Genomic DNA, 24,540 nt, shown 5'->3' on the forward strand with positions numbered 1-24,540 from the left:
TACGAGGCCAAGATGACCCCGACCCCGCTGGAGAAGTTGTGGCTGGGGTAGTAGATAAACCTGGAGGGGCGGTCGGTGATGGATTGCCCTCCTTGAATGCCGTCCTTCTCCCAGAACTTCTCCGTGCACGCCAGAGCGATTTTGGAAGCGCTCGCGTAGTGGATGGAGCGGAGAGCGTCGTTCTTGGTGGAGGAGAGCGGTGGGAAGAACTGGATGTGCCTCGTGGCTTTGGCCGAGGCCGTGACGAGGACATAATCTGTGGTCGCTATGCTCGGGGCGAGGGTGTCCGGGGCACGGTAGAACACCCGGACTTTCCCTCCCTTCGTCATGATTTTTTCCACCGTGCAGTTGAACTTGACGACGCCCGGCAGCGCTTTGTGGAAGGCTTTGGGCAGTTGGTCAAAACCTCCCGTGATTTCGTCGAAGCTGGAAAGGAGAAGGAGGAGGTGGGGGGGGGGAAAGAGTTGGCTTTTGATGAGGGCAGAACTTCTCCTAGAGGTCTGAACTGTGAAATCTCTCCTGGAGAGATCAGTGAGCCTTTGAGAAAAGATAACCCATTCAGACATTGAGACGACACTAAAATTTCCCTTTCCCATTGTGTTTTTGTAGGGCGGCACGAAGTGAGGTTATCTCCTGCAGGAAACACCTTACCTCTCCCCAAAAGAGACGACCTCTTACCTCTCCCCATTAGAGAAGATATCAAAATCCCACAGCGAGGCAAGGAAGGACAGATAAAAGCCCGAGTCCTCGTTCAGCAGGTCGCCGATCATCTGGACAGCTCCTCGGCTCAGGTTTCCAACTTTGATCAAATACTCCTAGGGAAGACGAGATGTCGGAGCCTGGAGTGGTTACCTCGGTGCACGGACCAACCCCAAGCCAAAATTCACATCCTGATCTGCTCGGATCTCTTGGATTTCAGCTCCAGCTCCGTGTGGATCAGTGCCTCCTCTGATTTAGGTGGACTCAATCAGAGCGAATTGGGAATTTTCGACCCGGCGTGCCCCCTCCCAACCAGCTGGGTCGCACAGAATCTCCCTTTACCTTGGTGGAGAAGGAGTCGTGTTTAGCCAGGTATTCCTTGCAGTCCATGGTCTGGAACTCCTTGAAAGCCTACAGAGGAAATACAGATGGAGTCAAAGAGGCAAAAAAAAAAGTGCATTTCCCAAAGAAATTCTCTTCTGTTGGGATTCCTTGGGGTACTCCGAGGTGGGGTTCGGTCACGGGCCGAGCTCACCCTGCGGGGTTGGCTTCGTGGCCACGTACCGACTGCAGTGCTTCCCTGTAGAGCTGGCTGGCACTTTTGCCCCTCTCCGAGGGACTCAGGGTGTAATTCAGGATGTCGGGGTTGCTGTTGACTTCTGCCACTCTCGCTCGGATGCCGTTGACGAAGTACCAGGCGTTGTCGTCTGTCTGGCGGAAGGGGTTGAGCTTCAGGTCGAACTGACGGATGAACTCACGCACCAACCTGGAGCAGAGCACAGGAGGTGGGAAGTGCTCGGGACCCCCCCCCCAAGGAGCTGAGAAAAGGGCGTTTTCCCGTTGAGCTCGTTGGGGCACCCATGTGTGACTTCACCACTGAAGGACAATTCCACCCTGACGGTGTTGGTGCTCCTATCGATGGCCTTGGCTTTTCGTTGTGGGTATTTTAGGCACTGCTATCTCTATTTTTTTCGCTGCTTGGAAGGTGTTCTGCCTCAGCACAGAAGTCATGGGGAAAGGAGACCTAAGGGATTTGATTCAGTGGTTCAGTGGGTAGGGATGGTGATAGGAGGATGGTTGGACTAGGTGATCTTGTAGGTCCTTTCCAGTCTATAAATCTACGAATGTATAAGAAGATGAAATGGGGACCAAGAGCTGACCAGATCTCAGAACATGGAATTGGTTGGGTTGGGAGAGACCCCACAGACACCTATTTCTGCTGGAGGAGGAGGGAGGTTCTGATCCCAACCCAGGACACGTGTTGTGTTTGGGGACAGCCCCACGGTTCCTTCCCAGAGCATTTTGGCTGACGCCCAAGCTCTGCGTGACTCCATCCTCTTACCAAGCCCGGGTTGGGCACCCAACGGGTGGGAACTCGCCCAACTTTTGGGCTTGTGACTTTCCAAGTAGTCACCTCGACCACGAAAGGGATACAGGACGGCAGCTCACCTGTGCTTTCTCGGCAGGCGCATGGCTCCCAGCTCCACGTACCAGTCCTGCCCCTCCTCCCGGTAGGTGCTGATCCTCCCACCCACCCGATTGCTGGTTTCCAGGATGGTGACCTGGAAAGGGAAGAGACAGCAGATATTTGGGTTTGGGGCACTTCCACTCACAGAGCAGTTGATCACCAACAGTGCTTATGGGGTGGGACAGGTCCTCTCCGAATGAAGAAGTGAATGTAGACCCATAACACTTAACATCACCCCAAATCTCTCGGTTCCTAGCCCTCTGCTGAGTGGGTCTCGTTGTATCTGAACGAGCTGCTTTGCATTCAGCTTCCATTTATCCCTTCTTTAAGCTTGTGAAAACCGTGCCTGAGTCGGGTGAAACTCCACTTGCTTCTTCCTTCTTTCTACCAACGCCAGGCATCGATTCCTCCCAGAAATGCATCAACTCCCCACAGAAATGCATCGATTCCCCCCAAAAAACGCATCGGTTACCCCAGAAATGCATCGATTCCCCCCAGAAACGCATCAGTTCCCTCCAGAAACGCGTGGATTCCCCCAGAAATGCATATCTCCCCCCAGAATCGATGCCTTCCCTCTCCAAGCTGGAAGACCTCAGCTGTTAGAAAGCAGCCCCACCTCGGTGCCCCCCTCACCTTGTGGCCGGCGTCCCGGAGCAGCTTGGCTGCTGTCAGCCCGCTGATCCCGGCCCCGACGATGAGCACGTTGGAGGGGTGGGTGGTGGGCTCCAGCCCGTGTTTGACGATACTCAGCAGCTCTGCGTAGTCTCTGTCGTGGAGGCAGTACTCGGGGAAGCACGAGAACCTCTTGGCACCGGCGAGCCCCGATAGGAGGAGCACTTGGAAGAGGACTAACGAGGAATGGTAATTAAATGTCACTTGCATGCGAGGAACAGAAGCGGTGTGAATGAGTAAATCGCTGCCCACTGCCTCCTCCCTTGTCACAGTGCTTTATCCCATTATTTTTTACCCTGGGTGGCACGATGGAGGGAGGAATTCACACTGGGAATACAAAGGGATGAAATATTCATCACCTATGATAATACATGTATCTGTAAGATAGGTGTGAGAGAGATGAAGAGAAGCCATAGAAGTGTGAGCAGAAACCCCGACGGGGAGTTCCTGATTTGTTTTGCTCTACCGAGTAACTCCCGGATTACTTTTATTTTCTGATCTCTTTCTGGGAAAAAAAAAAATATATATATATATGAGGAAGAGGGGAAAATAAAATCCAACATCTTTTGTAACCGCACCGTGAGTCATCTGTGCTTATGGGAAAACCTGTGCTGAAAGTCCAAGCACGCAGACTGCAGCCGAAGCCCAGAGCTGTTCCCACAGAGGGGATTATCTCAGAGCTGCAGGAGCAGCCCCTGGCTGCCTGGCTTTCCTGGAGGTGCAAAATAATTAGAGAGCTGTAATTAGCCCGGTTAATGACAGCACTGCCTCAGAAGCACGGCTGAAAGTAATGGGGTGAAGGAAAACGGTGTTAATCGTCCTGATCCAACACCGTCACCGCCCTGAGCTCCACGAAGGACTGCGTCCTGAGTGGGGCTTTGGTGGGCGTGGGCTGCGTGGGGTCTCGTTGCGTCCCACCCAACGTGGTGACCCCGGAAACCTTCGGATGGTGTGGAAGACAAAGGTCCTTTTTTTAGAGATAGGGAGATCCGCATCCCATCCAATGAGACCTCCCCGAGAACTGTGGGATGATGTGGAAGGAAAAGGAGATCTTCTGGAGGTCAGGAGGTCTCCATCCCAACCAACGTGCCAACCCCAAACACTTCTGGACATCACAAAAAGGAGAACTTTTCTGGAGTTCAGTTCTCCTTCCCAACCAACGTGATAACCCTAAATGCCCTCAGATGACGTGGAAGACAAAGATCTTTTCTGGAGGTCAGGGTCTCCACAGGAGGAGAAAAATGCTTTGGGATGAGCTCTTGGAGGGGAGAAATGGTTTGGGATGAGCTCTTGGAGGGGAGAAATGCTTTGGGATGAGCTCTTGGAGGGGAGAAATGCTTTGGGATGAGCTCTTGGAGATGTCCGATGGATTCCCCCCTTCCACGAAACCTTCTTGTGTCACGACTAGAGCCGGAGAAACCCCAAACGTGATCCGAGGAGGTGTCCCCACGAAGACCCCTGGGGGACACACACATCCCGTCCTCCACCCTCACACAGGAAATTTCCCGCTGCCCAAGAAGCCGAATTCTACAGGATCATAAAACAGAGCAGCTCGACGAAAAGGAGGAAACTCTGAAGGAAAGGAGGGGAAAAAAAAGAGCAACAGAGTGGAGAACCACTCACCCATCAGAGCCATGGTTGCAGTTGGCAGATGACTCCTCCGCTGAGATTAGTTTCCATTTTATACCCTGGCTTAAGAGAGAAAAAAAAAGTCCACCCCGGAAGAAAGTACAGTATGTCATAAGAAGGGGAAGTGGCAGCTGAGTACACATTCGGTTCTTTTGTATTTGCTTTTACTGATGTTATTTTTTTTACTCACTGCTGTCACCTCCTTTGGCCATGAGACATCCCTTTGTGGGACTTTATCAGCAGGAGGCACTGAAGGCGGCCTCGCCCTCCTGCAGGACGAGCAGGAAGCGTGAGAAGGGGGCAAATCCATCCCAAATATCCCTTTAGATGAGGGCAGCGGCATCTCCAGATGGAAACCCATCCCAAATATCCCTTCCAATGATGATGGTGGCATCTCCATGTGGAAATCCATCCCAAATATCCCTTTAGATGAGGGCAGCGGCGTCTCCAGGTGGAAATCCATCCCAAATACCCCTTCCGATGAGGGCAGCGGCGTCTCCAGGTGGAAATCCATCCCAAATATCCCTTTAGATGAGGGCAGCGGCATCTCCAGATGGAAACCCATCCCAAATATCCCTTCCAATGATGATGGTGGCATCTCCATGTGGAAATCCATCCCAAATATCCCTTTAGATGAGGGCAGCGGCGTCTCCAGGTGGAAATCCATCCCAAATATCCCTTCTGATGATGGTGGTGGATCTCCAGGTGGAAATCCACCCATCGCACGCTCAACTATTGCATCATTTGGGATGTGTTGGTCCTCTCTTCGTTTGGCATAGAGGGAACCACGGGATGTGTTCACCCGAACGTCCAAAGTGGAGTGGCAGAGCTTTGTGTGGATGGGACACCCACCGGACCCCCACGGAGAGGTCAGTGGGGCACTTCGTTGTGTCTCTATGAGCACCCATCGCTCGTGACACCTTGACTGGACATCTCCCTAAAATTAATAACGGTAAACCAGCACCTCCCCTCCACAACTCATCTTTGCTGTGCTTTCCCTTCTTCCCAAAGTCTGATTTCAATGGTATTTATTGGGGTTTTTTTTCTGCCTCCTTTCAGTACCTCTTTTTTGGGGCCTCTTTTTCAGTTCTTTTACTGAAACGTCGAGATTTCCCGCACTGCTCTGGCCCAGCTCCCATCCGTCGCGGTGCACTTTGTCACAAAGCAGAAGGAGAACTTTGATGAGCACGGATGCCCTCGAGGGGACCGTCGGCCCCACACGTCAAATTTGTGGTTGAATGAATGCCCCAGAAGTGGGTTCTGCAGAACCACGGGGCGAGGGTGGGTTAGGGAAACCCTTCTTTTGAGGAACACTGTGCTTGAAGCGGTCACGTAGCTGTGGGGTTTCTGCTTCACCGAATCGAGGTGGTCCCCAGATCCTAAGAGGTGTCGGGGTGGGAAGGACCTTGAGCCCACCCCAACCTCCCCCTGGGTCGGGGCAGCACCACCAGACCGCGTTCCCAAAATCCCCCCCCGTGGCCTCCAGCCCCCTCCGTCCCCCCACTTCGGTGGGGCGTCTCCCGGTGCTGGCAGTCGGGGTCACGTAACCACGCGGGTTTCACAACGGGTTTTCCTGGAAGAAGCCAGGGTGTGGGTTTTCCCCGCAGTGCAATGGATGATGAGAGCTCTTCTTGGGCTGCTCATGGGGCACGTCCTGCTCCCCAGCACGCTGCCCACGCTCCCCTCCTGTTCCCATTAAAACCAGTTGGTGGGTGCCCGCGGATAACTGCATGTAGGGGAAACTCGGAGCGCGGTGTGAGTCCCCCCTCCCCATTTCTTGCTGCCTCGTGGACCTCAGCCCCCGTTCAACCAAACCCCTTTGCCTCTCCCCGATGTCAAACCCAAACCCACGCCTCCGTATCCGTGCCAACCGCCGTTGATTTTGTCCTAACGTTTGGTTTCCCTGCAGCTCGATCCCTCAGCATCCTCAACAGAAGCCCGAGCGCTTCGGGACGGCACGGAGGAACCCACGCAGGACCGGACAGATCCACGCAGGGCGGTTTGTTTGGACAGGGGAGAGATCAGCACGTGTCGTCACAAGTCGCTCCGCAATCCGTCTCCGGTGATGGCTTTATTGTCCGGGCATAAGCCAGCTTTAATTACAGAACCAGTTCTTCCCGTGCTCCTTCTGCTGCTGCTTCCTTCAGGGTTCCTGGAAGGGTTTTGGTTTCCACCTGAAACTCATTGCAACACTCAAATGTGGGGTGGGGGTGAGGGTCTGCTCGGGGCACTGCAGCATCGGGGGGGCACGGGGGGGCTTCCCTCCCCCCCAGCACTGCTCAGAGCTCTTCGCGGTGAGGGATCAATCAAAAAAAGAAGTGGGGAAAATCTGTTCAAGAAAAATAAAAGTGGGAATGGTTTTGTTTCGTCACGGCCCCATCGTAGCTCTGGGGCAGGAGGTCCACGCGACGTCCACAAGAGGTGGGGGGATCCATGGGGGGCGTAGGTGTGGGCGCGTGGGGTGGGCCTGCGTGAAAAAGAAGGGGGAACTGGGGGGAACTTGAGTGAATTGGGATGACTTTGGGTGAAACTGGGTGACTTTGGATGAAAAAGAAGGGGGAATTGGGGGGAACTTGGGGGAACTTGGGGGAATTGGGGGGAACTTGGGGAATTTGGGGGAGCTTGAGCGAGTTTGGGTGAATTTGGATGAGTTAGGATGAATTCGAATGGATTTGGGTGAATTGAGATGAGTTACGATGACTTAGGATGATTTAGGATGACTTAGGATGAACTAGGATGACTTAGGATGATTTAGGATGACTTAGGATGACTTAGGATGAACTAGGATGACTTAGAATACACACTGATCAACTGGAAGGGCAAATGAATTTGGATTAATTGGGATAAATGAGAACAGGGGTCGGGTTACCGTCGCAGCGCTGCGGCTCTTTGGGTTGAGGTCATGCGAATGCTGCGAACAAAACCTCAGTATTTTACACTCGGGGGTTTTCTTCTCGTTCCCATTGTTCCGCGGTGTCATTAGCGGACAATCAATTATGTTAATCAGCCCTTCGCCAGGTCTGCTTGGGCTGTGGCAGTAATTAAGGAGCGATCTCGGTGATGAAAATAGGCTCGGCCCCTTTGGAGCCGATTTGGCCACGGGCGGACGCGTTAACGAAGTAATGTCATCGTTAATGCTCGGGGTGACAGACCCGGCTTTGCTGCTGAGTGCAGATGAGGACATCCGTCCCAACCCGAAGGATTTGCTCCGCTTCAGTTTCCTCCTCACCCCAAACTCTCCCGTGGGGCCGATTTCCCCCATAGGTGGAGTTTGGGTTAATTGCACGGCGGACCCAAAGGAGCGGGGGGCACTGGGGGACCCCCAGAAACCCCACTGAGCGTTGTGATGGGGTGGGGGGTATTGCTCCTTTGGCCGACCGGAGGGCTGCTCATTTGCATGCGAATTTGCATAAGGGGGGGGCAGAGAATCTCGTTGGATTTTGGGGGTCTGGAAAACGGAGCTGTGTCTGTGGGGGGGAAGGAAGACCCCGAGAGGGAAGGAGACCCCGGCAAAGGGGGGGAGCCCAGAGCAGGAGGGGGGGGAGACTCAAAGCAGGAGACCCCACACCGTGAGGGCGAAGTTCGGCGGGAAAGCGAAGCGAAAACCCAAAGAGGGGCAGAAAAAGGGGTCCCCCAAACCCCCCCCCGTCAAAAATAGCACCACAGCGTTGCAGTGAATGCAGAGCCTGCAGCGTTTCTGTGGTCTCCGTGGGTTTCTTTCCATTAATTATTTCGCCTCGGGTGGGATTTAATCCGTTTAGAAGATGAAAAGAGAAAAGAGACGAAATAAAGAAAAGATTTTGGGTGAAAATTCGCGGGGAAAAGACTTTCCCTGACCGGGAATCGAACCCGGGCCGCGGCGGTGAGAGCGCCGAATCCTAACCACTAGACCACCAGGGAGCGGCTGCCTGCGGTGCTCCGGGGGGTCCCACGCGTGACCCCATCGTGGGGATTCCTTCTCCCACGGGGGAGGGGGGGATTCACCCACGGGCGGGGCTCTGCGCGGCCCCCGTGGGGTCAGTGTGTCCCCGCTGTGCCCTCTGCGCCCCACGCGTGGGTGCACTTTGCAATAGGGTTTTATATATATATTTATAGGGGGGGGGGATGCGTCTTTTTCCCCAAATCGGGGCTCCTTAAACGGCTCAAAAAGGGTCGGAGTGGGGAAGAAAAAACAAAAGAGGGGTGTCAGGAGTGGGATTTGAACCCACGCCTCCATACGGAGACCAGAAATCCCCACGGGGAAGGAGCTGCCTTGAGTCTGGCGCCTTAGACCACTCGGCCATCCTGACACGCGTGGGTTTGCGCCCTCCTCATCCTCACTCATTAACCCTCGTGGATGGGGGTGGGGTTTTGTGGGGCAATCAAGGCGCGGCCAATAGGAGAGGGGGAGAAAATGAGGAGGAGGAGGAGGAGGAAGAAGAGAGGAAGAGGAGGAGAGGGAAGAGGAAGAGGAGGTGGTCTTCGTTGGAGCAGAGAAGGGGTCTGGGGAACCCCAAACTCTGAGGTATAGGGAACCCCGAAGGTTTTGGTGTAGGGTGGGTGTCCCGGGGAAGCCCCAGGCGTTTTGCTTTACCCCCAGCTGCTTTTTGGGGTAATGTAAGGGGGGGTCGTTTGCCATGGGGTGTACTTATGGGGTGGGGGAGCTTTGTTGCGCTGAGACGAGACCGTGGGGAGGTGAGTTTGTGGGGCTGAGGCGTTCCTGGGTGGGCGACGAGGGCTAAACCCAAGGCCCCATATGTTTCCTCAGCAACAGGGTCCCGTTTTCCAGGTGGAAACCCCAAATGTTTTGTCCGCAGCTCCGTCCCTCCTGCACCCCTCCCAGTCCCCACCTGTACCCCCATAGGGACCCCCACACCGCCCCCCCACGGCTGCAATGACCCCATATCCCACACCGCCCCCACGGCTGCAATGACCCCATATCCCACACCGCCCCCACGGCTGCAATGACCCCATATCCCACACCGCCCCCACGGCTGCAATGACCCCATATCCCACACCGCCCCCACGGCTGCAATGACCCCATATCCCACACCGCCCCCACGGCTGCAATGACCCCATATCCCACACCGCCCCCACGGCTGCAATGACCCCATATCCCACACCGCCCCCCACGGCTGCAATGACCCCATATCCCACACCGCCCCCACGGCTGCAATGACCCCATATCCCACACCGCCCCCCACGGCTGCAATGACCCCATATCCCACCGCATTCCCACTTTTTTCCCTACGGATAACCCCATATCCCAACGCTCCCCACTCCGTCCCCACGTTGCCCCCCTCTGTCCGCAGTAACCACGGATGTCCGCCTGCAGGGAATGGGATTTCCAGACCCAGCGCCCCAAAAACGTTTCGGGGGCGAGGGGGGGGAGCGTGACCGCGGTCGCGCGGGGGAGTGGAAGGGGCTGTGGGGTCGGCTCGCCTCTAGAGGGCTCACCCGGAGGGCTCGGCGTTTCCCTTCGCCCGGATCCCGCAGCAAAGCTTCCGGAGCGACTCCGCCTTCACCTCCATTGTGGGTTCCGTGGGGGGGGGGATCCGCGCCCCGAATGCGCTGTGTGTCCCCCTCCCCCCACGCGCCCCATAGGATGCGTTTTCCCGACGTATGGATTTAATTGCAGGTACGGGCGGGGGGGGGGGAGGGATTTTAACGCGCCGCATTCGGCTCTGGGGTCGTCCCTCCCACCCCTCCCCCACTCCGTGGGGTGGGGAATGGGGTCAGGATGTGGACTGGGGGGGGGAAATGGGGGGAAGAACGGGGGGAGGGGGTGGGAAATGCGCGGCTGCGGGGAGACCGCCGCCTCTCAGCCCCCCCCCCCCCCCCCCCTTTCCCTTTGATTTGTTGCGTTTTTCCCCCAAAACGCAGCTGGTGGGGGGGTCCCCCCCGCCCCCATGTCCCGACCCTAAAGCAGAGTCGGGGTTCATCCTGGGGCGGAGAAGAAACGCCCCCCAAAACGCACACACACGCAAACGAAACCATAACTCGAGGTCCCGATTTTGGGGCGATTTCCCCCCCCCCCCCCCTTTTAGGGATTTCCCTTCCCGGCGGGGGATGCTTTAGGGCCGCCCCCCGCCCGCCATGGAGCCCTACGTGCTGCTGGACCCGCGGCAGAGAGCGCTGTACCGGGACGTGATGCACGAGAGCTACGAGACGCTGATGTCCCTCGGTAACGCCGACCCCAAATCCCCCTCCCCTCCCCCTTCGGCAGCTCCCGGCCGTCCCGCATTGCCTCCTTTTTCCCCCCGTAAGGAAAGGGGCGTGGGGGGGGGGGGGGGGAGGAGGAAGGCCGGGCTGCGGCGGGGCCCCCCCCTGCCACCCTCCCGACCCTCGGGTGCCACACCCGCTGCAGTTTTGGGGGGCTGACCCCAGCCCCGTTTTCACCCATCCCCCCCCCCCCCATCTCCCGCAGCTCAGGGCTTGGTGAACGACAAAGCGGTGGAGGAGGAGGAGGAGGAGGAGGAGCCCCAGCTGCCCCCGTCCCATAACCCGGCGCGGGATCGATCCGCGGGGTCGCGCAGACGGAAAGCGAAGCGTCCCGACAGAGCCGTCCCCCTCGGGGCCGCGCAGCCGCCCCACGCCGCCCCGGTCCCGAGACCCACGGGCTCGAAGCCGTCCCGGGATCGCCCGTTCGGTTGCTCCGATTGCGGCAAATCCTTCCCGTGGGCATCGCACCTGGAGCGGCACCGGCGCGTGCACACCGGGGAGCGGCCCTACAACTGCCCCGAGTGCGGGGAGTCCTACAGCCAAAGCTCCCACCTCCTCCAGCACCGCCGCACCCACTCCGCCGACCGTCCCCACCGCTGCGCGAAGGGTTTCCCCACGCCCCGCGCGACCGAAAAACCGCATCGCTGCGGGGACTGCGGGAAGGGCTTCGTTTGGGCGTCCCACCTGGAGCGGCACCGCCGCGTGCACACCGGGGAGAAGCCCTACGAGTGCCCCGAGTGCGGGGAAGCCTTCAGCCAGGGCTCGCACCTCGCCAAGCACCGCCGCGCCCACGGGGAGCGGCCGCACCGCTGCCCCGCGTGCGGGAAACGCTTCTCCCAAAGCTCCGACCTCGCCCGGCACCGCCGCACCCACGCGGGGGCGAAAGCGCTCCGCGCCGCTCCGGCGCTGCTGCGGCATCAGCGGCGTCACCGGAGCGAGCGCGGCCACCGCTGCGGGGACTGCGGGAAGGGTTTCGCGTGGGCATCCCACCTGCAGCGGCACCGCCGCGTGCACACCGGGGAGCGGCCGTTCCCGTGCGGGCTGTGCGGGGAGCGCTTCTCGCAGAAAGCGCACCTCGTGCAGCACGGCAAGACGCACTCCCCCGATCGGCCCTACAAGTGTGGGGACTGCGGGAAGCGCTTCGAGGACGCCCCGCTGTTCCTCGCCCACCGGCGTGGGCACGCCGCCCTCAAGAGCTTCACGTGCGGGGACTGCGGGAAGGGTTTCTCGTGGGCGTCCCACCTGGAGCGGCACCGCCGCGTGCACACCGGGGAGAAGCCCTACGAGTGCCCGGAGTGCGGGGAAGCCTTCAGCCAGGGCTCGCACCTCGCCAAGCACCGCCGCGCCCACGGCCCCAGGGCGCCTTCGTTCCCCGTGGAGGAGACGGCCGCGTGGGAAGAACCGCTCCACGCGGCCCCGGTGCGCTGCGGGGACAACCGGAGCCCGCGGCGGTGACGATGAGCACGGCCGGGTGCGGGGCGGGGACCGCGCACGGCGGTGCTCTGGGGACAGAGCGCCCGTCCACGGGTCCGCGTGGGTGGGGCACGGAGACCCCTCCTCTGCCGGGATGGGTGGGGGCACGGAGACCCCTCCCCTGCCGGGACGGGTGGGGGCACGGAGACCCCTCCCCTGCTGGGATGGGTGGGGCACGGAGACCCCTCCTCTGCCGGGATGGGTGGGGCACGGAGACCCCTCCCCTGCCGGGATGGGTGGGGGCACGGAGACCCCTCCTCTGCCGGGATGGGTGGGGGCACGGGGACGACCCCCCCCCCCTCAGCCGGGATGCTGATGCCGTGGGGAGGGGGTGATAACCCCAAAACCCCGCGATGTGCGGCCGTCGGGGCGGCTCTTTGGGGGGAGATGGGGGGGGGGGAGAAGGAAGCGCGGTGAATAAAAGGAGCGCTGTGCCCCACAGCCGCCGGATTTGGGGTTCCTGGGGTGGTATCCCCGACCCCCGCGTGGGTCCGGCGGGATGGGCGTGGGGACGCGTCCTGTAGGGTGGGAGCTGTGCCCCCACTGTGGGTTATTGGACAAAAAGACGCACAAAAAAGGGTCTTTTTGGTGAAGGATTCTTTATTGGAGTACAGCCCCGTCAGCCCAAACCCGACCCGGCGGTGTTGGGGGGGTCCCCGGGGGGGTTTCATCCCCACGACCCTCCTCCCTTCCCCCACGTGAACCCGTGCACCCAACCCCGCGCTGTGGGGCAGAGGATGGGGACCGCTGTGGGGTGAAATCCCACCATACTCAGTGACCCCCCCCCCCCCCCCCAGTCCCACCCCCCCGTCCACCCTGACCCCAAAACATCCCCTCAACACCCATCACGGAACACGGGGGGCAACAAACCATCCCCCCACGGCAGGCCATCCCCAAAGACACCGGACCCCCCTCCCCACCCCGGGATCTGTGGGGCGGCAGCGGCGCCCGAGGCTCTCACGGGGCAGGGGAGGAAGGCTGCGGGGAAGGAGGACGGCGTGCCCCCACCCGACACGGCGTGCCCCACTCGGGTTGGGGGCAGCCGGGACGCTGCTCAGCGTGTCCACGCTGGTGTCGGTTGCGGTGGGAGCTGCGCCCGAAGCGTTTCCCGCAGTGGGCGCAGGAATAGGGTTTCTCTCCCGTATGGGTGAGCCGGTGCCGGTCGTAGTGGGAGCTCCAGGCGAAGCCCTTCCCGCACAGCCCGCACTCGAAGCGGTTCTCCCCGCGGTGGAGCCGCCGGTGCCGCTCCAAACGGGTCGAGGTCCTGAAGGTTTCGCCGCAGTCGTGACACGGGTGGGGCGCGGAGACGGCCCCGAAGCCCTTCCCGGTCGACGCTGAGCTCCGTTGGGAGCGACGTTTGCGGGCGGGACGCGCGTGGGGCCGCTCCGTGGGGTGGGAGCAGCGGGGTGGGAGCGGTTCGGAGCTCTGTGGGGTGGACGTGCTGCGCCGTTCACGTGGGGAGGGGGAGATGGGGGGCCCATCCTCAGCACACGTCGGGGTTGGGGTGGTGGAGGGCTCGTCCTCACCCCCAGTTGGTTTGGGGGCAATGGAGGGCTCATCTTCACCCCCAGTTGATGGCATTGGGGTGACGGAGGGCACACCCTCAGACGGGAAATTTGGGGTGACGGAGGGGCCGGCCCCAACCGGTGACGTTGGGGTGGGCGGGGGTCCATCCTCGCCCCCCGTTGGCGACGTCTGCATCCCCTTATGCTCGAAGCGCTGCGGGTCCGTCTGGGGGTTGAGCCTCTTCCCACACTCAGCGCACTTTCGGGGTGGAGGAGGGAGGTCTCCATCCTCCCCCTCCTCCTCCTCCTCCTCTTCCTCCACCATCACGTGGGTGCGCCTATGGCGGTGGAGGTGGGAGCTCCACGCGAACGCCCGCCCGCATTCCCCGCACTGGAAGGGTTTCTCCCCGGTGTGGACGCGCCGGTGCCGCTCCAGATGGGAGCTCCACGCGAAAACTTTCCCACAGACCCCACACTCGTGGGGGCGGTCGCCGGAGTGGATCTTTTGGTGTTTCGCCAGCGCCGACGGGTGGCTGAAGCTCTTCCCGCATTGGCCGCAGGCGGTGCGGGGTTGGGGTCGGCGGTGCTGCGGCGTTTCCCCGCTCCTCCGCTCCGTAGGACCGCGTGGAGGACTCCCGTGGGTTTTTTTGGGGGTTGCGGAAGACCCCCCGGTGGCTTTGGGGTCTTCTCGGGTGGGTTTCCGCGCCGCTCCGGTGTCTGTGGGGCAGAGAGAGGGGTGGATGGGAACGATGGGGTGTGACCAAACCCCACAGGGACAGAGGGGCGGGGTGGGGCTCACCTCCCCGTGGGGCGTCTTTGGGGACGTGGAGATCCAGGGCTGGGGGGTCGTCCCCCGTGGGTTTGGAAATGGGGAATTCTGGAAAGAAAAAATGAGAGGGGAATACGATGGGTCAGGAGGTTGTGCCCCCCCCCCCCTCCCCTCCCCAGGAGCCCCCCCCGACCCCACTGCATCAGATAAGGGGATCCAGAGCATCAGACTCAGCACAAAACCCCAAATGTCCCCCATTATTTGGGAGGGGGAGAGCTGGGAGGACCCCGTTTCCCATCGGATAAAACAGAGAGATCCTCGCTCCCTTCCTGAGGGAATCAAATCGAAATTGGGGGGGAGGGAGAAGGGGTCCCCTAAAGATGGAGATGGGTACAGGGGGATTCCCCCCCAGATGGGGCACCCCAAAGGTTGGGAGCGTGGGATGGGGGGGGGAGAAATGGAGGATTTGGGGTCGGCGTTACCGAGGGACATCAGCGTCTCGTAGCTCTCGTGCATCACGTCCCGGTACAGCGCTCTCTGCCGTGGGTCCAGCAGCACGTAGGGCTCCATGGTGCCCCACAGCGGGGGGGGGGGGGGGGACACGCCCCGTGTATCTGGGAATAGGGTCAAATCAGCCATCCCAGACCCCGTGTGCTCCTCCACGGTCTCCTTCCCCATCCCAGGGGTCTCGTGTCCCGAACTCCCCAGAAATTGCCCCCAGATCCCCACCCCCCACCCCATAGAGGGCAGAAATCCCCCAATTATCCCACCCCCCACCCCACAGAGGGCAGAAATCCCCCAATTATCCCACCCCCCACAAAGGGCAGAAATCCCACCATTATCCCCCACCCCCCACCCAAAAAAGGGCAGAAATCCCCCAATTATCCAACCCCCCACCCCACAAAGGGCAGAAATCCCACCATTATCCCACCCCCCACAAAGGGCAGAAATCCCACCATTATCCCCCACCCCCCACCCCACAGAGGGCAGAAATCCCCCAATTATCCCACCCCCCACAAAGGGCAGAAATCCCACCATTATCCCCCACCCCCCACCCCACAAAGGGCAGAAATCCCACCGTTACCCCTCCCCTCCACACCCCACGAAGAGCATAAATAATCATGGGGTCGGTACGGGGACAGGAAAGGGTTTGGGGCCGGACTCACCGATTTGGGGACAAAAGGGGCGATTTCGGGCTCAGGACACCGATCCCGGTGATGTTTTTGCTCCTTTGCCATTCATCCCCTCTTCCCTCATTTTCCTGCCCGAATCGAAGCGACCAAAGGGGGATCGTCCCCACCGGGAGCCCACCCCATAAAGCAGAACAATGGGAAGGAGGGACACAGGGCTTTTTGGGGTCGGGATTTGGGGCTTTTAAAGGGGAAAGGACAGCGGGGATGGATTTTTCTGTCGGGATTGGGGTTTTTAAAGGGGAAAGGACAGCGGGGATGGATTTTTCTGTCGGGATTGGGGTTTTTCAAGGGGGAAGGACAGCGGGGATGGCTTTCTCTGTCGGGATTTGGGGTTTTTCAAGGGGGAAGGACGGGCAGAGGGGCAGAAGAACAACGGGGACGGATTTTTCTGTCGGGTTTGGGGTTTTTAAAGGGGGAAGGACAACGGGGATGGCTTTCTCTGTCGGGTTTGGGGTTTTTCAAGGGGGAAGGACGGGCAGAGGGGCAGAAGAACAACGGGGACGGATTTTTTTTGTCGGGTTTTGGGGTTTTTCGCGGGGACGGAGAGAGGAGATGGTGGCGTAGAGGGGGAGGAAGGGAAGGGGACGGGGATGGGGCCGCACTTTTCGGACCGAGGACCCCATTACCTGCGCCGTGCCGTGCGGGAGGTGCTGGGGGCAGATCCTAGAGGAGCCCCATTTGGATGTTGGGAGGAAAAAAAAAACCCCAAATCCGCCTTTTTCGCCCCAAAACGCGGCGCAGAGGGGCAGAGGTCCTCGTGAGGGGTCCGACCCGTCCGGCAGAGCAGGAAATGGAAGGGTTAAATTAAAGAGAAAGAGGGAGTGATGGAGGAGGGGGGGATTGGAAAAGGGAAAAGGAGGAGAAAAGAGCTCCGCTCATCACCGCGGCCCTCTGGCGGCTGTAGGGGCGGGAAGGGGGGGTAAAAAATGGCTCCAAAAGAACCTTTTTGCACTTTTTGGGGGTGGCAAAGCCGTCGTGCGGTCGCTTTGGGGCCACGAAAAGCATCCGAAATGTGGACGTGGGGATTTTTAGGGCGTTTTCTCGGGCGCGGACGGAGGGGCACTGATCCCACGGAGGAGGGGCACTTTTGGGGTGGAAATGGGATTTTTTTCAGACCGTGGGGACAGCTCCCCGCGTAGCAGGCAGTCGGGAGTGCACGGCAGATGCATTTAAGAGCCCTCGGAGGGTTTTGAGGGTCTGAAAATGTACCAAAAATGACCCCCCCCCACCCCCCCAAGGTCTGGCGGAGCCCTCGCATCCCGCATCGCTACGGGCTGCCCTGACCCAAGATGGACGCCGCGGCTTCATCCTCCCGAGGCCATCTTGAGCCCGGCTGTCCTCGCGGCGTGGGGAGGCAGCGACCATCTCGCCCCACTCGCCCCAAACGCTTCGCGGTGGTGGGGGGCGAGGGGGGGGAGGGGGACATCGTCTCCCCGTGCGTTGCTTGAAGCCGGAGCCGCCATTTTGGAAGCGGGCACCGCCCCTCCGCGGCGCTGCTCCCCCGCGGATCCCGAATTCGCTGTTTTTCGCCCCAAATTCCGCCCGAGAGTGACTTCTCCCACGCGTGTCCCCTCCGCAGAGCAAACGTCAGCGGAGAGAGCGAGGAAAAAATTAAAGAGAAGCGGGGAAATCGATGGGAACTGCGGTGTGACACCCCCCACGTGCCTCGCACGCCCCCCCACGTGCCTCGCACTCCTCCCCCACGGAGGAACGAGAGATTTTGGGGACGGAATGGGGCATTCCTCCGTGAATTTGGGGTCCCCCCGCAAGGATCTCCTCCAGCACTGCAGTACTCGGCGCTTTTTACACGGAAACAGCCGCCAAGTGCGAGGCGAGCAGAGCCAGGGCAGAAAGGGACCCATTCCCACCCACTCGTGATCGCGGAGGTTGCGTTCCCACCCTGAACGGATGGGGCGACACACGGACGCAACGACCACTGAGGTCTTTTCCACGCTTAATGACTCCAGGAGGAACCACGCACCCTAGAAAAGGAGACGTGCAACCCCCTTCCCACGACGAACGACCACCCCACGTCCCGCTCTCCCACGAGGACCCACGCACCCCAATACAGCCCCATACTCCCCCCACCCCACGCCCCTCCAAAAGGATGGCACTGCGCATGCGCACTCCCAGCCCCGCCCACCGCTCCCACGCCCCACGCATGCGCACTCCCCCTCCCACACGTGCTGAGGCACGACGCGCGCGCGCGGCTCCTCCCCCTCCCCGCACCGCGCAGGCGCAGACTCCCGCTTCCCACCGCGCAGGCGTAGCCCCGCCCCTTCCGGCCCCGTCAGTCGGAGCGGCGGCGCGGAGCGGTGCGGATCTCTCCGCGGAGCTCCGAGCGGCGATGGAGGCCCCGCCCGCCCCGCCCGCCGTGCCGCCCGCCCCGTGCAGCGCGGCGCGGAGCCTGCAGGACGAGCTCACCTGCCCGGTTTGCCTGGAGTACTTCACCGACCCGGTGCTGGTGGCGGAATGCGGCCATAATTTCTGCCGGGCCTGCGTGACGCAGTGCTGGGAGGACTCCGCGCGGCGGCTCTGCTGCCCGCAGTGCCGCGAGCCCGTCCCGCAGCGCCTCTTCCGCCCCAACCGCTCCCTCGGGAACATCGTCCACATCGTCCGCCAGCTCGGGCTGCCCCCCGGCCCCGCCGATCCCCCCCCGGGCCCTCCCGCCCCCGCTCCGCCTCTCCCCGCCGCCGCTCCTCCGGCTCCGCCGGGCCCTCCCCGGTGCCCCCGTCACGGGGAACCGCTGCGGCTGTTCTGCGTTCAGGACCGGAGAGCGGTGTGCGTCGTGTGCCACCTGTCCCGGGAGCACCGCAGCCACACCGTGCTGCCCGCCGAGGAGGCGGCCCACGCGGCGGAGGTGAGCGGGGAGGGGGGAGGGGAGGGGTGGAAGTGGGGCTGTCGGGACCCACAGCCCTTCCTCGGGGATTTGGGGGGTGAGCGGAGCGGGGCGTTGAGGGGTGCAGCTGCGGGGTGTGGTTGGGGTCCCGTGGGGGTGCGTGGTAGGGAGATCCCCCCCCCCCCCCATCCCGGTGGGTTTATAAAAGAGGGGGGAGTATTGTGGGGGAGGGGAGCACCCCCTCTCTCGGGTGCAGTATGGGGTGGGGGTGAGGTATAGGAGCCCCCCCTCTCCCAACCCCTGGTAGTGGCCCAATAAGGGGTGGGGGGGATCCGGTGGGGGAGCCCCCTTTCCGCAGTGCAGTGAGGGAACCCCACGCTCCAATAAGGGGGAGCTGCTGCTCACCCTCACTCCCATGCCCCCAAATTCCTCCTCTTCAACCCCCCCCCCCCATCGTGGGGCGGGGGCTCTGTGTTCAGATCCCTAAAAGATGTGCTGTGCCGTCCTCCTCTGCTCGTGGTTTCCAGCAGCTTCCTCCTCTGAGGTCAGGTGTCAGAAGGGAGCCCGGGCGCTTCGGTTTAATTGCAAGGAGCCCTTAACGAACTTAGGAGCTTGGCGTGGTGTCTCTGCGCAGCCCCTTCTGGCACCGGGTTCGCTGCTTTCGTTTCCCTGTTTTCCTACACCCAGCACCGAACTGCTCAGCTTTTAGGGGATGGGTTTTGCCCCTCTTACGCCCCGAGCTGAGGGTTTTTGGGGGTAACAGGGACGCAGGGCTCTGCACCCTCCCTGGGTTGATGGTGTCTTCTTGCTGTGATGATGCTTAGCTGTTCTGGGAGGTCACCCCCCAGCGTCCCTTTCTTCTGTGTTCCTCATCCTAAATGCCTTCTGCTTCCAGGAGGTGCCCCAGGAGCACCTGAGCTCCCTGAGGAAAGGCCGTGAAGAGGCGAAAGCTGAGAGGGAGAGGCAGAGCGAGGACCTTCTGGTGAGTGCAGGGGGACAGAGTCCCCCCCTTACACCTTCCAGCCCTCCCCCAACCCCCCCCGTCCACGATCTCACGCGTCCCTCCCCTCTGAACCTCAACAGAAGCAGACTGAAGTGGAGAGGCAGAAAATCGTGGCCGAGTGCAAGGAGCTGCGGGGCTTCCTGGAGGAGAAGGAGCAGCTCCTGCTGTCCCGCCTCGAGGAACTGGACAGGGACATCGTGAAGAGGAGAGATGAGAGCGTCTCGAGGCTCTTGGAGGAGATAGCCCAGCTGGACAAGCTGCTGGGGGAGCACGGGGGGGAGAACGGCCCCGGGAACGCGGCCGGGCAGGTGAGAGTGGGGCCGTGTCCTGTCCTGCTTCCAGCGGGGGGTGGGCTGATGGTTCCCAGAGCCCCTCCCAGTTCCCGTGGTACTGGGATCTGTTAACTCCACACTGGGAGCAGGACTGGCTGCAGGGCTGCTGCTGGGTTTCCCCCCCCCCCCCCCCCCCGAATTCAGCACAGCTTTGGGGATAAAACGACCCTGAAGCACAGAGCTCTTTGTCCCCTGTGGGTGCCAGGGCCTGAGAAGCACCCGAAGCATTTATCCCAAAGCACTGTCACGCTGAGCCCTGAACCTCACAGCCTTCGTGGCAGCCATCCGTTTTTCTCTCTGTTTAAAATCTCGCAGTCCTGGCAGCTCGATGGCAATCATCAGTTTTGTTTTATTGATTCCTTTGAATGAAAAAACGTAACGGATTCCGTTTTTCCCACCCTGGAAATAAGAAATAGCCACAAACCCAAATCCTGCTGCTAAGAACTGAGCTGGGAGCTGCTCCCCTCAGTACTTCTGGGGGGAATTTGGGGGATTTGGGCACTAACGGATGCTGCTTTTCCTCTCTGCAGGCTCTCACCACGGCTGGAAGCAGGTGAGCAAACTGGGACCTTACTGGGTTCACTGGGAGGCTCGTCCTGGAGTGGGGGGGGGGGGAAGACACAGAGGAGGGAATAATCGGCCCCAGAGCGGGGTGGATTCCTTCCCTGTGTGCTGGGTTTGTTCCAGAGGACGATCCTAACGCTGCTTTCTCCTCCCCAGCTTTGAGAGCTGGATGTTCTGCAAGCCAGAGGCCGGCTTCGCCGAGCTGGAGAAGAAACTGAAGAGCTTCTCCCAGAAGAGTGCAGTGCTGAAGGAAGTCCTGCTGGAGTTCAAGGGTGAGTGCTGGAAAGCCCTCCAGTTTGGGTGCCCCCAGAGCCCAGCTCGTCCAGTTTGGGGGCCCCCAGAGCCCAGCTCGTCCAGTTTGGGTGCCCCCAGAGCCCAGCTCGTCCAGTTTGGGTGCCCCAGAGCTTCAGCTCGTCCAGTTTGGGTGCCCCCAGAGCCCAGCTCGTCCAGTTTGGGTGCCCCCAGAGCCCAGCTCGTCCAGTTTGGGTGCCCCCAGAGCCCAGCTCATCCAGTTTGGGTGCCCCCAGAGCCCAGCTCGTCCAGTTTGGGCGCCCCAGAGCTTCAGCTCGTCCAGTTTGGGTGCCCCCAGACCCCAGCTCGTCCAGTTTGGGTGCCCCCAGACCCCAGCTCGTCCAGTTTGGGGGCACCCAGACCTTAGCTCGTCCAGTTTGGGGGCCCCCAGAGCCCAGCTCGTCCAGTTTGGGTGCCCCAGAGCCCAGCTCGTCCAGTTTGGGTGCCCCAGAGCCCCAGCTCGTCCAGTTTGGGTGCCCCCAGAGCCCAGCTCGTCCAGTTTGGGTGCCCCCAGAGCCCAGCTCATCCAGTTTGGGTGCCCCCAGAGCCCAGCTCGTCCAGTTTGGGCGCCCCAGAGCTTCAGCTCGTCCAGTTTGGGTGCCCCCAGACCCCAGCTCGTCCAGTTTGGGTGCCCCCAGACCCCAGCTCGTCCAGTTTGGGGGCACCCAGACCTTAGCTCGTCCAGTTTGGGGGCCCCCAGAGCCCCAGCTCGTCCAGTTTGGGTGTCCCCAGAGCCCAGCTCGTCCAGTTTGGGTGCCCCCAGAGCCCCAGCTCGTCCAGTTTGGGTGCCCCAGAGCCCAGCTCGTCCAGTTTGGGTGCCCCCAGGGCCCAGCTCGTCCAGTTTGGGTGCCCCCAGGGCCCAGCTCGTCCAGTTTGGGTGCCCCCAGAGCCCCAGCTCGTCCAGTTTGGGTGCCCCAGAGCCCAGCTCGTCCAGTTTGGGTGCCCCCAGAGCCCAGCTCGTCCAGTTTGGGTGCCCCCAGAGCCCAGCTCGTCCAGTTTGGGTGCCCCCAGAGCCCAGCTCGTCCAGTTTGGGTGCCCCCAGAGCCCAGCTCGTCCAGTTTGGGTGCCCCCAGACCTGAATTTCTCTTTCCTATTCCCACAGAGAACCTTCGGTTTGAGCTGGAGAACGATACAGGTGAGGGCTGTTTTTTTTTTTGGAGGGGGTCAACCTTCGTTTTTCCACTTCTAAACCCAAAGTTTCCACTTCCTGGGGGCATCGTGGTGGGGATGGGGCATCAGTCTGTCCTCAGCACACCCTGCTGCTCCCGATCCGTGCTTGGTTGCAGATCTCACAGCCCTCCTTTCCTCCCGTTCCCCCGGAGGATGGGAGCAGCCCTCAAACCCAAAGCTCCTGATGCTCCTCCTCTGCTGGCGTTCAGCAGTGGCTAAAAATGTCACTTCTACACCAAAATTTCTATTCTGGGAGACATCTCGGGCGAGCCCAGTGGGACAGCAGCAGGGGCAGGGCTGGCACGCCCGAGTTCCTCTGCCCTAAATTAGAGAGGAGCCCAATCCTGCCTCCCACGCAGCTCTTTTGCTCCCAAACCATTGAAAATCCCAATATTTGTCCGCATCCGTCCCTTGTTGGGTCCTCTCCTGTTTGCTCCCTCCTCACCTGCTCCCCATGCAGATGTGACCACGCCAATTCCTTTCCAGTCCGGAGCTCTGTCCATCTCTCATTTGTCTGTAGACCCTAAATCACAACCTGGCCCCTACAGCACAGAATCCTGGTCCCTAAATCACAACCTGGCCCCTACAACCCAGATTTCTGGTCCCTAAATCACAACCTGGCCCTTACAGCACAGAATCCTGGTCCCTAAATCACATCCTGCATATCATTCTGGTCCCTAAATCACATCCCAGCCCCTACAACCCTGATTTCTGGTCCCTAAATCACATCCTGCATATCATTCTGGTCCCTAAATCACATCCCAGCCCCTACAACCCAGACCTCTGGTCCCTAAATCACACCCCAGCCCCTACAACCCAGATTTCTGGTCCCTAAATCACACCCCAGCCCCTACAACCCAGATTTCTGGTCCCTAAATCACACCCCAGCCCCTACAACCCAGATTTCTGGTCCCTAAATCACACCCCAGCCCCTACAACCCAGATTTCTGGTCCCTAAATCACACCCCAGCCCCTACAACCCAGATTTCTGGTCCCTAAATCACACCCCAGCCCCTACAACCCAGATTTCTGGTCCCTAAATCACATCCTGCATATCATTCTGGTCCCTAAATCACACCCCAGCCCCTACAACCCAGATTTCTGGTCCCTAAATCACATCCCAGCCCCTACAACCCAGATTTCTGGTCCCTAAATCACACCCCAGCCCCTACAACCCAGATTTCTGGTCCCTAAATCACATCCTGCATATCGTTCTGGTCCCTAAATCACATCCCAGCCCCTACAACCCAGATTTCTGGTCCCTAAATCACATCCTGCATATCGTTCTGGTCCCTAAATCACATCCCAGCCCCTACAACCCAGATTTCTGGTCCCTAAATCACAACCTGCCCCCTACAACCCAGATTTCTGGTCCCTAAATCACATCCTGCATATCATTCTGGTCCCTAAATCACATCCCAGCCCCTACAACCCAGACTTCTGGTCCCTATATCCCATCCTGAAAGCATCCTGCCCCCTAAAACGAAGAAGCAGTGGGGAGAGGGCCGTGCAGTGGCCCTCAGTGTCTTTGTCCCCCCCCTCCAGGTGACCTCTCTCTGGACCCAGACACGGCCAACCCCTACCTGGTGCTGTCGGAGGACAAGAGGAGCGTGCGGCTGCGCAGTGCCCCGCAGGAGCTTCCTGCCAACCCCAAACGATTCGATTACTCCTTCTGCGTGCTGGCAGCGGAGGGTTTCGTGGCAGGGAGGCACTACTGGGAGGTGGAGGTGGGCGACGGGGAGAGCTGGGTGCTGGGGGCGGCGCGCGAGTCGGTGCGGAGGAAGGAGAAGATCGATTTCGCCCCGGAGGAGGGGATCTGGGCGGTGGGGCTGAACTGGAAGGGGAAGAATTGGGATCAGTACCAGGCTTTCACCTCCCCGGAGACGCCCCTGTCCCTGTGCGAGAGACCCCGGAAGATCGGGGTGTACCTGGACTACGAGGGGGGGTGGGTGGCGTTCTACAACGCCGATAACATGGCTCCCATCTTCACCTTCACGGCCGCCTTCACCGAAAAGATTTTCCCTTTCTTCTGGCTCTTCTACGTGGGCTCCTCGCTCTCCCTGTGCAATTGACCTGCCCGCTCCCCGTGCCCCCTCCCCATCCCGCTCCCGTGCCCCCTCCCCATCCCGCTCCCGTGCCCCCTCCCCATCCCGCTCCCGTGTCCTTGGCTTCCCGACCGAGGTCCTCCTCCAGCTGTAGGGTTTGGGATTTCTTTGTTCTCACCTTTAGGAGTTCGTGTCCCCTGGGCTGTCAGCCTCAAGGTGGACACCCCTGGCTGCTCGAGTCCCCCCCCCCCGTCCCCCCCCAACGCAGTCGGTTTCCCCTCCTGACCCCCTGTCCCAGCCGACCCCTTTCTTTTTGTACCCACAAAGTCGGCTGCAAGCGGAGGAGCGGAGCCACGCACGGGCTTCCTCACCCCATAGCTGCCCTATGCGAGGAGGAGAGCTGCCGCCCCCAGCCCCCACCACACCGTCAGGACCCTCCTCAGCATCCCCTCACCCCCATCCCCGCTCTCCCTCCCTCGGGGAGGGGCCGTGCCCGCATTTTGCTGCCCCCCGAGAGCAGACCCCCCCCCCCACAACCTTCCCCTCCTCTTAGCGCAGAGCGTTGCTGGGCTGTGATATGGGGGTGGGCTCCGGTCCCCCCCACGGGGAGAGGGGCAGCGCAGGTTTAGGTGTGAGCTGCGTGCGCTTGCGACCCGCCCTCGTGTGACCCCCGCCGTATGTCGTGTC

At 60.7% G+C, this 24,540-nt stretch overlaps 4 protein-coding genes and 2 non-coding genes across 6 annotated transcripts in view; 2 read left to right on the top strand and 4 right to left on the bottom strand.

Moving 5' to 3' along the window:
* Positions 1 to 4,550, bottom strand: part of IL4I1 (interleukin 4 induced 1) — a 4,953-nt gene extending 403 nt beyond the window's left edge. The window contains exons 1-7 of the mRNA XM_065753970.1: positions 4,463 to 4,550; positions 2,801 to 3,015; positions 2,149 to 2,261; positions 1,264 to 1,465; positions 1,042 to 1,110; positions 679 to 815; positions 1 to 426 (exon numbers count right to left, since the gene is read on the bottom strand). The exon at positions 1 to 426 is cut by the window's left edge and continues 403 nt beyond it. Coding sequence (XP_065610042.1) covers positions 1 to 426; positions 679 to 815; positions 1,042 to 1,110; positions 1,264 to 1,465; positions 2,149 to 2,261; positions 2,801 to 3,015; positions 4,463 to 4,475 — 1,175 coding nt within the window. The 5' untranslated portion in view covers positions 4,476 to 4,550. The remainder of the gene's footprint in view (positions 427 to 678; positions 816 to 1,041; positions 1,111 to 1,263; positions 1,466 to 2,148; positions 2,262 to 2,800; positions 3,016 to 4,462) is intronic.
* Positions 4,551 to 8,296: 3,746 nt separating this feature from the next.
* On the bottom strand, positions 8,297 to 8,368 carry TRNAE-CUC (transfer RNA glutamic acid (anticodon CUC)). The gene has a single exon. It is a non-coding gene; the product is annotated as a tRNA-Glu (tRNA).
* Positions 8,369 to 8,651: 283 nt separating this feature from the next.
* On the bottom strand, positions 8,652 to 8,757 carry TRNAL-CAA (transfer RNA leucine (anticodon CAA)). Its single transcript has 2 exons — positions 8,720 to 8,757; positions 8,652 to 8,697 (listed from the first exon to the last, which is right to left on the bottom strand). It is a non-coding gene; the product is annotated as a tRNA-Leu (tRNA).
* Positions 8,758 to 10,509: 1,752 nt separating this feature from the next.
* LOC136059823 (zinc finger protein CKR1-like) lies at positions 10,510 to 12,173 on the top strand. Its single transcript, XM_065753973.1, has 2 exons — positions 10,510 to 10,631; positions 10,875 to 12,173. The coding sequence occupies exons 1-2, from the start codon at positions 10,544 to 10,546 to the stop codon at positions 12,122 to 12,124; spliced, it is 1,338 nt and encodes a 445-aa protein (XP_065610045.1). The 5' UTR covers positions 10,510 to 10,543; the 3' UTR covers positions 12,125 to 12,173.
* A 926-nt stretch (positions 12,174 to 13,099) lies between these two features.
* LOC136059829 (zinc finger protein 48-like) lies at positions 13,100 to 15,000 on the bottom strand. Its single transcript, XM_065753980.1, is given in 5 exon segments — positions 13,100 to 13,355; positions 13,357 to 13,567; positions 13,669 to 14,364; positions 14,447 to 14,524; positions 14,899 to 15,000. Coding segments are annotated over 5 exon segments (1,329 nt in total). The 5' UTR covers positions 14,987 to 15,000.
* Positions 15,001 to 17,904: 2,904 nt separating this feature from the next.
* Positions 17,905 to 23,918, top strand: LOC136059821 (E3 ubiquitin-protein ligase TRIM7-like). Its single transcript, XM_065753971.1, has 7 exons — positions 17,905 to 18,469; positions 19,344 to 19,430; positions 19,532 to 19,759; positions 20,314 to 20,336; positions 20,504 to 20,619; positions 21,741 to 21,773; positions 23,354 to 23,918. Exons 1-7 carry the CDS (start codon positions 17,957 to 17,959, stop codon positions 23,878 to 23,880), a joined length of 1,527 nt encoding a protein of 508 aa, XP_065610043.1. The 5' UTR covers positions 17,905 to 17,956; the 3' UTR covers positions 23,881 to 23,918.
* Positions 23,919 to 24,540: the final 622 nt, after the last annotated feature.

This window comes from Cyrtonyx montezumae, unplaced genomic scaffold (assembly GCF_038088225.1).
Source record: "Cyrtonyx montezumae isolate F1298 unplaced genomic scaffold, pur_monq_1.0 scaffold_88, whole genome shotgun sequence".
NCBI classification, from domain to species: domain Eukaryota; kingdom Metazoa; phylum Chordata; class Aves; order Galliformes; family Odontophoridae; genus Cyrtonyx; species Cyrtonyx montezumae.